This window comes from Anthonomus grandis, chromosome 1, assembly GCF_022605725.1.
Source record: "Anthonomus grandis grandis chromosome 1, icAntGran1.3, whole genome shotgun sequence".
In the NCBI taxonomy this organism is placed as follows: Eukaryota; Metazoa; Arthropoda; class Insecta; order Coleoptera; family Curculionidae; genus Anthonomus; species Anthonomus grandis.
In genome coordinates, this window is record NC_065546.1 from 33688339 (window position 1) to 33700042 (window position 11704).

At 31.6% G+C, this 11704-nt stretch overlaps 1 protein-coding gene and 1 long non-coding RNA gene across 2 annotated transcripts in view; one reads left to right on the top strand and one right to left on the bottom strand.

Annotated features, from left to right (window-relative positions):
- Positions 1-1423, top strand: part of LOC126744826 (uncharacterized) — a 57293-nt gene extending 55870 nt beyond the window's left edge. The window contains 1 exon segment of the mRNA XM_050452383.1: positions 474-1423. Coding sequence (XP_050308340.1) covers positions 474-617 — 144 coding nt within the window. The 3' untranslated portion in view covers positions 618-1423.
- A 6380-nt stretch (positions 1424-7803) lies between these two features.
- Positions 7804-11472, bottom strand: LOC126739107 (uncharacterized). The gene is made up of 3 exons (XR_007661552.1): positions 10609-11472; positions 9849-10404; positions 7804-9791 (listed from the first exon to the last, which is right to left on the bottom strand). It is a non-coding gene; the product is annotated as an uncharacterized LOC126739107 (long non-coding RNA).
- Between the last annotated feature and the right edge of the window lie 232 nt (positions 11473-11704).

The following is an 11704-nucleotide window of genomic DNA, read 5'->3' on the forward strand; positions in this document are numbered from 1 at the left end:
GGTAATTCTTATATTTTTAAATTCGTCTGGAAATTATTAATTTCTTGTAAAAACTTCTCTGTAGGATTTTTTTCGGTTTCTCAAATTGTTCTAACAATGCATGGATTTTTTTAATTCAGACATCGCGTTTTAATTTTTTGTTGTAAAGATGGCATGAACGACTTTGCTAAAGCTTTTACAATATTTTTTAATTTATTTATTTTGGACGGACCAGAAAGTAATCGGCAATAGGTAAATTATTTGGTTTATTGTGAGTGGTGGTAAGCCTGGAAATCGCCATTATATCCTGAGGGATCTAACATAAATGGTAGGAGCAGAAGATCTAAAAAGTGTGTAGAAGATGGGATTAAGCTTTGGCTTAGGCGATAAAGTAAATTTCGATGTTTTATACAAAATTTTATGTTGGTTGTTTGAATGAAAAATTCCGGGTAGAGATTGGTGAACAAAATGTACAGGAGCCATTTTTTTTATAGATGCCTCACCCAACGTACTTGCCAACGACACACAATACACCCCAACCGGTTACGGCCCAAGAGGTGGAATCGGACGAGGAGAGTATAGCCGATCTGCCGCTTAATTTGGTGGCCACCCAGATGGCCGAGACCGAAACTCATTGATTTTTTCCAGCTTACGGTATTTTTGAGACTTAAAAACGGCACTAATTTTTGTTGGTGTGTTCATATCTCCTTTTGTTTTAAAGAGTTGTAAGTCACAGATTATACGTACAGTGGATAGTTGAAAGTTGGAACAAATGTATGCTCTAAAAGGACTTTTATTAGGCAGTTGTCTGGCAAGATAATAGTGAGAGAAAAATGCTTAAATAGTAAAAAGGCAATTTTTTTAGGGATATTTTGAAAAAACTTTTTTTTTCAAAATATCTTAATCTTTAACTGGCGTGGAAATCTTAACACGTATTGCGTTGCGGGATTCCGGAGACCCCAAAGTTAAAATGGTGGTTTTTTTAATTGTTAAAATAAATTGAAATTTTTTTGTTATACCGGGTGTTATATCCGGTTACACGGATGAAAAATGGAACACTTAAATACTTGTTTACTTTCCAAGAACAAATGAAATTTGGTATATTGATAGAATAGTTAGAAGAGCATCTTTTGGCATATTCTGTTATTTTTCGTTACTTCCGGTTTAACAGGAAATGACACTACCATTTTTATTTTAAATGGGATAATTGGTATAATATTATCATACTATCACCCATTAGTATTTTGATAGAAAATAATATTCTGAGAATAATGATACCGCATTTGCTAGTTTTTGTTTTATACTCATAGAAAAAATCAATTTTTTACATTTTGAAATAGGGTGCCATGAATGGGTTGAAAGTTTTGATTTTGAATCAAGTAATCACGGAAAAATATAATTCATAATATTTTATTTCTTTCACACGCCTATTTAAAATTTCCAAATCAGTATTTTTGGCATCTATTTTATTTTTTTAAATAGCACGTTAATATGAACAACCATTTTAAAATGCAAAATGCAACTGCATTTTAAAATGCAGCTTTTCAGAAATACAGTTTGAAATGTTTACTATTTCAAATATTAATAAACACTAACATTCTTTGAAAAAACTGCGGCAAATTTATTTAATATACAAACAATAAATTTATATAATAATAAATATATTTTACAATAAATTTATTTAAATAATGATTACACTTAACAAGATGTCATGTATTATTTCAATTGAAAAATAACTAAACGAACACGTCAAAAAGCAGCCTTCTATTCAAGAAATCAAAGCATTTTATTAATTAAATGCGTTTTTTTATGTGACTTAGTTTTTTTCTTCTCTTGGGCTTATTAATCAACCAATTTAAACAATAATCATATCAAATTATTAGGAAAAACAAACGCATTTCAAAAGTGGTTGTTCCCAATAACATGCTTATTAAAAAATGAATTAAATGCCAAAATTACTGGTTTGGACATTTTTAATACGCGTGTAAAAGATTTGAGTCATAAAATGCAATTAAAACTATTTTTCCGTGATTACTTGGTAATTTAAAAATTAAAACTTTCAATGCATTCATGAAACTCTATTTCAAAATTTAAAGAAAATATTTTTTTTATGAGTATAAAACAAAAACTAGCAAATGCAGTATCATTGTTCTCAGAATATTATTTTCTATCGAAATACATATTAATGTACCAAATGTCTCATTTAAAATAAGAAAGTTAGTGTCACTTTCGGTTAAACTGGAAGTGACGGAAAACAACTAAATATATCAAAAAATGCTCTTATGACAATTCCATTGATATACCAAATTTGATTTGTTTATCTTAAAGAGTAAAATAGTTATTAAGTGTTCCTCTTTTCCGGTGTCACCGGGATATCAAATTAAAGATATGTTTATATAAAACATTTATATTTATAATCATTTGAGTAACTTTTTATATTAAAACTAATATTTTGCAATGTCTAAACTAGAAATAAAAAGAATAATGAAAAAAAAAAGAAAATGCTCCAAAAATTACTAAAAAAGAAAAAAAAAGATTCTTCCACATTTTCAATGCATTGAACACCCATTTTCTTTGGAACATTGTAAATATATTGCTTACACATTGTAAATATAAATACATGTTTTCAATTCTCTTGGCAAATTTTGGGATCTTTCACAAAGAAGTGGTTTATACAGAGTACCTGGCTTATTAGATCCACGCTCAAAATTAGATTTTCCTTTCTTATAACACGTCAGTACAAGTGTTAAATAAGTCGCTGAAAAGAAGGGTAACCCTACATGACAATAAAACTATTTTACATTAAAATATGTTTGTTTGCAAAAGTCAGTATTTTGTATAAGCATATTTCGCAAGTAGCCAACAGCTACAACGCGACGAGGCATACTACTTATACGATTTTAAATTTTCATTTTGATCTCTAGGTTATGTTTTCAAGTGTCATGAAGTATATTGATTAGTAAATAATCAATATATTGCTTAGTTGTAGGAGCTTTCATCTTAAGATTTCAAAATCTTACCAGACGTTTGATAGTTCGTTTTTTGCAAGAGATTCTATTGACATTTTGCGTTTTTCTTTTAGATCTTTACCAATGTCTTTCTTTTGTTTTAGACGTTGCACAGAACTTAGAGAAACTCTCACAACTCGTGCTAGTTGACATTGTTACATGTTTTGCATGCTGCTGCTGGCATGCCGCAAATTCGGTCAACTGTTATTGGCGACAAATCAAACACTTCCTTTTCTGAATTTGCTTTTTTCACATATTTATAACTTTAAAATGTGTTAATAAATACTGTAGAATTGAAAAGAGTTAAACCTATTCAAACACGTAAAATTGGCGAATAACATTGACAAACTGAAACTCTGTTTTCTTAGTTTAAAACTCATTTCTGCAAAAATCAGTGACCAACAATACGAGTGTTGCCAAAAAAGGATAAAAAGTGCTCGCGATATTTCAAAACTTAAGGTTTTCCCAACATATCAACAAAAAGACCATAATAGCAACAAGAACCATATAAAAATAGTAGATTTGCAGCATGGATCTAATACTAAAGGGACTGTGTGTAATGCTAAGAGGTAATGGGTTAATTATTATTTTTATACCGGAACATATTAAATATGTGTCCATAGGGGATGAACATTGAAGAACTTGTAATTGGCAACATTTGCCCTTCAAAATCTCAAAAACGAAGAGTTTTCCAGTTGCTGCCGTTTACACTTTTTGGATCAGGCTATACTAAATTTTTAAAGATTGTGAATTCAAAATTAGTTTTTAAAATATCAGAAAATCAATTAATACCTGAGTGTTTAATAAATTTCGTCGACGTTCTGGCAAAAATCACTAAGTCCAAAATGATTTTATAATTAAAAGCAAAATTTCATTTTATAGAAAAGACTCATACTATAGAAAATATTATATTGTTTTATATAGTATGATACAACAAGTAGCGACATGCAGACTTTTTAAAAATGACTAGATTGATTTTTGATGGATTTAGCTTATCACTAATAATAATTGCTCTTAAAAAATCATAGCAAACCCAAAAAAAAACTAATCTTCGCTTTCTCTTTCTATGCTGGGCTCAGTGTTTCTGTTCTGACAAGCTGCCGATGTTGGTAGTGACAGATACCGGTTATGAAATTCCACGGGGATTACTTCACTGGTGCATAACTTCTTCAAGTCGTTATATTTCTGGACAGAAATGGGTAACATCTCAGTATATGCCCTATTTAGCGAAATGGTGGCTGATGAACGCCTGCCTTTGCCACTGATGTTTATAGAGAGATAATCCCCTGTATGACTGTATTGGTATTTAACTATTCCAGGATTAGCTTTTTCGATTCGGAAACATTTTACATGAAGCCACTTTACTTTTTCTCCATTGATATTGACTGCTTTATTTTTTTAAATTGATTACGAAAGGGTCTTGAAATCAAAAAAGTCTCTATACTTCAGTTCTTTGACATGATACGGGTCATTTTTTTTCTTTCCCCTTTTGGACCGGGACATTTTAAAAATGTTTATCCAGTCATTTAGTGTGTAAACTGCCTCATACCTTTTTTCTTTCTCAATAGCACTATGCATACTATCACACTCCATCATCGAGTGGCTAGATTCCAAAAATGTTTGTTCAACTGTAGTAACAAAGGTATTTACGTGGTGAACGAAATAGTACAGCATAGCAAGAACATTCTGATTTCTATTCTGCCCACCACATGTATCGGAAAACAATGAGACCTCTGTAACATGATTGGGAAGACTACTAAGGTATTCGTAAAGGCATGTTGCTATTTCTAAACTACCCCGTGCTCCATTAACTTCAGTCCATGTGTAACAGTATGCGTTGTTGGGTGGAACTCCTTCATACACAGTTAAATTATAAGCGCATAATTTCCTACTGTAATACAATGGCGAAACGTCACTGCTTGGTATTTGGAGGACACTTTGAAGATCAAACGTCGCTGTAACAAAGTGGGGGTCATTGCATGCCTTTTCTTTATCAGACCTTTTCGACTCGTTTGCATCAGCTTCTCGCCTCTTATGTTCAATGTAGGTTGACTCAAGAGTAATCTTTTGTTCCCCATTTGATGATTGGTACTTCATACAAAGCGCACACTGATCTTTTCGTGGTTTGAAAAATGAGTAATTATATTCATTACTAAATACTCGTTTGTATGTTGTCAAACTTTTGGGAATATGGCCTTTCTCCTGACATAGTTCCTTGTAGAAGGAGTGCAATTTAGCTATCGACAATTTTGCATCTAAATATTTTCTATGAGATGACTTTCTGCAATAGTGTGACTCGGTTAAAGGGAAACTCTCGATGTGATTTGTAATAAGTTTTTTTCTTCTTCAGTGATTTTGTTGGAGGGATTATGCTTACCTCGCATGTCATCTCCATCATACAATCCTGTGGACTCACTTTTGTTTGCAAAAGCTTTATTTAGTGGTCCGTTACTTATAGAAAGAGTCTTTAAAAAAAACTTTTGGCAAACTCTCGTTGGTTTATCATTTTTCAAAAAATAAAACTCTTTGCAATTACTTCTTGCCTTGGCGGTCTCTTTTCGAAATCTTTGTATTTGTGGAGTTTTACTTTTAACATTTTGAAGAATAAAATCTTTTTTTCGAGAGTATACTTTTAACTGCCAATAACTAGAACACAACTGAAATTTCTCCTGTTCACTAAATTCTTCGGAACATCTAAATATACATTTACTGCAATCGACAGACTGTGGAATTTTAGCTGACGTTGGTCCTTTTTTGGTAACGTAGGGTTGACCAAGATTTCTACATTTTTTTGTAATATTTCGAGCCCATTTTTGTTTATTTGCTTTCTTCCAACGGCTTTTTTTCTTGCCATTTAGAAACGAATCTAGAAATTAAGACACAAAACTTCAGTATTGCTGTTCACAAAAAAACCGTTCACTTACCTTCAATTTCCTCATCAGTTGCAGAACAGTTTTCATTAAGGCTCCGCATCACGGCCATGCGAAAATATCATTTTAAGGGTTTAGAAATCCGGGTATAATTTGAAAACCGTTAGACTTTTTGACTCAATTTTTTTTTATTTTATGGATAAAGGATCAACACATGTCCGTAATTATATGAAAATCTGAGGATATGCCTAGAAATATATAAATTTGTTAATCAAACATTGTTAATATTCAAACGCCATTTAAGAGTAATTATAAATTTTAAATTAAGTTTAAACATAATTATAGACATCGACCAAACCTTTATCTAAAGGCTAGTCAAATTTTTTTAAAAAAAAGTTAAACCATTGCTGAAATATTCGCGGATTTCGAGAGCCTTACAAGTGCATTTTTACTAGCAGCGACGTGGCGGCCTCTGCTGATTATATGAGTACTTGATACTTGATGAGATGGGTGGTTTTCAGGTTCGTATTCTAAATATTTTATTTAAATTTAAATAAAAGAGTGATATTGGAATCAGATCTATATGTTAGTAAAGGCATATTTCAATCAACTAGGTAACTACTATTTTTTAAGGAAAAAGTTGTGCTCGTGTTTTGATTAATCATTATGATTTTATGAAAATGGCAGTAAATTAATTTAATAAATGTATTAAATTAATTAATTACGCTGAGAATAAAAATTCAGGTTACTAAAGCCTATTAAATTAAATCAACACTATTATTAAAATAGCCTAAAAAATACAGGATTGTTATTATTCCAGTTTTCTATCAATCTCTCTTAAATTCCAAATTTCTTGGATGGTAAAAATTATACGAATTTAAGGGTTTTATTCTCTATTTGGCAATTCTTAAAAAGGAAGTGATTTGAAAAAAAGGAACTTATTGTAGTAATTAGAAATATTTAGGAATGGAATAATATACGGGGTGACAATTTAAAAACTTGAAATGACCATTTATATTAGGAACGAAAAACTGGAATAAGAAAACGCTCAAAACAGCTTCTATAACATGAAGGGGGAACAAAAAGAAGCATATTATCCCACCCTTATTTGCAACCCCTTGGACAGGGTGACATACACCCCTAAAATCTTAAATAGAAAGGGGGGTCGAGTAATAGATCATCTTGAAGCTTTTGAAAAATGCTTTCCAATGATACCATAGAAAGCCACATTTCAGGAAATTGATGTCACTCGACTTCTATTTAGGATTTTAGGGGTGTATCTCACCCTCTCCATAAGGGTGGGATAATATACTTGTTTTTTTCCTCTTTCGTTTTATAGAAACTCTTTTGGGCGTTTTTTTATTCCAGTTTTTCGTTCCTAATATATGGCCATTTCAAGTTTTTAAATTGTCACCCTGTATGTGATACTTTATTATATTTTATTGAGAAAGGGAACTTGCTTTTTAGTTAAAATCACTATTTAATAGTTTGTGTCGATCTACTGTGTATCGCAATTAGGTGGTTCGCCCTTGTATATTTTTTATTTTTTTGTTTCTTTTTTTGTGACAATGGTTCGAAAATTGCTTTAAATGATACCACTAACAATACTTTTCTGCTTATTTTGGTAGAAAATAACATTTGAAGAACAACATTCTTGCGTGTTCTTGATATCTACATTCTTACAAAATTAATACCCACATCATGCTTTTTTTAAATATTTGACTTTTAATCTATGTAAAAAAATAAAAACTATAAGTTGGCATACAATGTTATCTTTGACTGTTCACAATTTTTTTTTCATACCTACCTACCTACTTGCTTGTCTCCATTGCTATACCTTCTTCTTATTTTAATATCCAATTCAGATAGATACTTTGAATAATAGTATAGATATAGAGTTTTTATGGTAAATTTTTTCGATTTGGTATAATTGTAAAATATGATGATAAAAAAATAAAGACCAATAACACATAAATCAAACAAAACAAGACATTTATTACAAAATATACAAAGTTGGCTACATATAAAAAAAACTTATACAATCGTATATTCTTTTAGGGAAATATTTTTAACATGCATATTTCTATTTTTGCGAGGATCTACAAGATCAGGTAAATAACATATCGAATAGAATATAGTTAATTTCTTTTTCATGTTTTCGCAGAATACATCGTTTTTTAAAATAATTTCCTTCTTAATGCCCAAAGGTGTCCAAACTGCAAAGCAGCAGTAGGATCTCCCAGTTACCAACAATTGGCCTTGTATTTGGTAAAACCATTTGTGGTTCTTATTAATTTCTCCGTTTTTCTTCCAAAATTATATTTTTCTTTGCATTATCGCATCTTCAGGGGTGAGATTTTTAGCACTAAAGGGGCATTTGATTTCAACAATCCCCTTCTTCCCAATAAGGCCATCGGGAGTCGCTGCCAAGAATGAAATATTTTCGCTTACAAATAAGCCACATGGTAATATCTTCTCATCAATTAATGTTTCTATAACATTGATTGCCTGTTTTTCATTTTGTTTGCTCCACTCAATGCTAGCAGAATTAATTGTTTTTGGGTACAGAAGTTGTTCCACGAGCTTTTTTGTATCGCCGTTGCTTCTGGCACTAAATTTAGAGCAAATTGCGTAGTAATTTGATGCCGTAAGACGCTTTCTTCGCTCTAAGTGCCACAAATCAGATTGGCTCTGTTCCTTTGTGAGCTCTTCAATTAATTTGATTTCTTCTGCATTTTTTTTAATACTAGCTAGAAAATCTTCTTTATCTTTTTGCAACTCCTCAGGTGTTAGATCAGGCTTTTGACATTGATCACCGTAACTGCTATCAAGTCCAGACTTCTCTTTGGTTTGGAATAATCTTTTCCGTTTAATATATTTTTTCTTTAATTCCCTGTATTTAACTAAGCCAATCGGGCTTTTATGATTAAGGAATTTTTTAATCGTGTATATAGGCTTTTTAGTATTATGAGAAATTACAGAAGCTTAACAGCGAGCCTGATATGATCCTCGTTGGCAATAATTAATGCGTTTTCCGCCAATAAATTTTGCAATGATTGAGTTAAATTGCTCCGATACATTATTGTCAACATCTTGTATTAAACTCACGCTATTTCTTGAAAGATAGCTGACAAAGCTATATAATTTGTCGTATCGGCCTGAAACAACAAAAAATTATAAATATTTATAAGGCAGTCATAAACCGTAATTCTTAACACTTTGGGCTTTTAAAACCTACCTGTAATTTTTAAGTCTGATAATATGCTACCACTGGGTTTATATTGCTCATGACAGAAATATCCCAATTCTGCACAAAGTTTGTGTTCTCCAAAAACGCGGCTAATAGAATTGTCTATGTCTTGTTTTAACAACTTTATTTTTTCTTACATCGGAACACCCTCATTTTTTCTATGTTCGATAACTTTTGTAACTGCATATCGTAATCTTAGCTGTTCTTTCTACAAAAAAAAAACAACGTTATAAATTTACAAATATGTTTTTCTTTACCAGAAACATAAGTATTTTTCCTAAAATAATTTTTCTACGAATAGTAAGTACTTACGCTTATTTGCTTCCGAAGAACTAATGGCCCAGCATTGACGTCTTTACCTAAATCTCGAATTTTCCGGGAGTAATTTCGTAGAAGGTAATTTCTGCACTAATTTTTTTTCACAATGTCATTTTTATATGGATGAGCATCTAAATTTTTTTTCAGAGAATTGCTGTCTCCGTCAGCTATTAATTTATGGTAGATTAATCCATGTTGCTCTAAACTATGGAGAAATCCTTCTTTTAAAATATCGCCTTCCATGCTCGTTGAAGAACCTTCAAAGTTTTTAAAGCATTTATGCCTTTTAGGCATTTGATTGTGTCCTTGATTTTTTGAGAGTTGGCAAATTGTACAATATTTGTTTTTTATGCCAATAAAAAGGACCTGAAAATTACATTTTTGATTTCGCGAAAAACTATAAACCGCTAATTCAATTTTTACCTGTTTAGTTCTACAGCCTATAATTGCTGCAGCTCCTGAAAGAGAATTGTAATTGGATCTATATGATCTTTTGGCTCAAGACCCATCCGCTACGACAGTAATTATAGGAACCCCATCAGGTGAGAGATCACCTGCTTCTATAGCTAAATTCTTTTCCATCTCACCAGCTCGTCTCATAGATTTCAAAGAAATTGTTTCAAAAGTTTCTCCAAGAATATCTTCCTGAATTAGATATGTCCGTTGAGATGGAAAAAGGAGTTTCTAAGCATGTTGAAAGCTGCGCTAGAGCACTGTAACCTGCCCCTATCATTATCACCCCCAGAACAGCATCTTGATTCGGGTTTGTGGCTGTCGTTTGCAGATCGTATGTTCCTCTACACATATCACACTTGACCTTAAATATTGACACATATCCATTTCTAACTTCTTTTATGACATTCATGTTGCTTAAGGTGCACCTTGCAAACTTTGGCTCGTGGTTGTTTAGATTTTTCACACAATCCAAGAAATATTGAATATCCACTAATCTTCTTCCCTCTAATTTAACAGGTTTTTCCTAAAAAAAAGTACAAATTAGAAAACATGTCTATTAATTTTAATAATGAACTTTTAAAGATTAGGTAATATCTAGAGAAAAATAAGTACAATAAAAAAATAATTGTATGAATTCTCGGAATTTGGATAAGGAACTTGAAGAAAAATGGATAAGAGAGATGGGTACCGTACCGTATTTTATTGAGTTCCATTATTACGAACTTACCTCATTTTGATTCTGAACTGTTTTAGGGGTATTTCGTACAATACTTTCATTTTCTTTACCAAGAAATGCTGTTATTGTTTCTTCACTAGCATCAACTGCTATAGTCTTCTAAAAAATAATTAGAATATATAATAATATAGATATAAAAGAGCAATGGTATCTTACCAAAGAGCAATGGTAATTTAACGGACATTAAAAATTATAATTATGAAAACAAAAAACATTGTAATTACATATATACTTACAATCTGTCCTTTTTTCGGACCTGGACGTTTTCTAACGGCATTTAACCTAAGTCGGCCTTTAAATCCTTTTCTTTTAGCATCCATATTTTACAAGTATTTCAAAAAAAATACTAGTGAAAACACAGGAACACTTTTCAGTTTTTTAGTATGTAACCACCAAAATAAAATGCAAAAAATGATCGCAACGAAACCACACGGCTACATCCCGGAACTATCACGCACTAAACAAAAAAAAAACCAAAATGCATATATAATAGCAATATTAGGTAGTAATGCAGGTATATAATTATACTTGCATAACCTGCACCAAATTTATGTAGGCCAACCCTGAAATTACATCGGATCTCGGCGTAAGAGGATGCCTAAAATTTTATCAACCGTTCTAAAATAGACATTTATTACTACCGCGCCTCTCACCGCTGCCCCTCAGCTGTGTGGCTAGAAGATAGGTAGCGGAGCCTTAATTGGCTCGTAATTTTTATCTTCATCATCACTACATGCAAAAGGGTCACTACTTTCATCTTCTTCACTGATAATATTAATGTCAATCAAAATTCTTGTATAAAGTTAAAGGATGTAGGTTTTACGTGATTTTGATCATCAGTTATTTCAATATAGGACAATGATTGGACTGGATCTATCTTGGAATCTATTGCTTTTATTTGCGTTGCCTTGAACAAAAATCAACTGCTAAATCAAAAGTTTCAACATCTGGTAGTTTTTTTACATACCTGATTATCTAAAATAATGTCCAGCTGTGAATTTTGAGGAATTGTTGGTGAACAATGTGGTGAGGGACACTCATTACAGCTCCCGTCGCGGTTTGTAATAATCTAAAAGAACAAATCAAT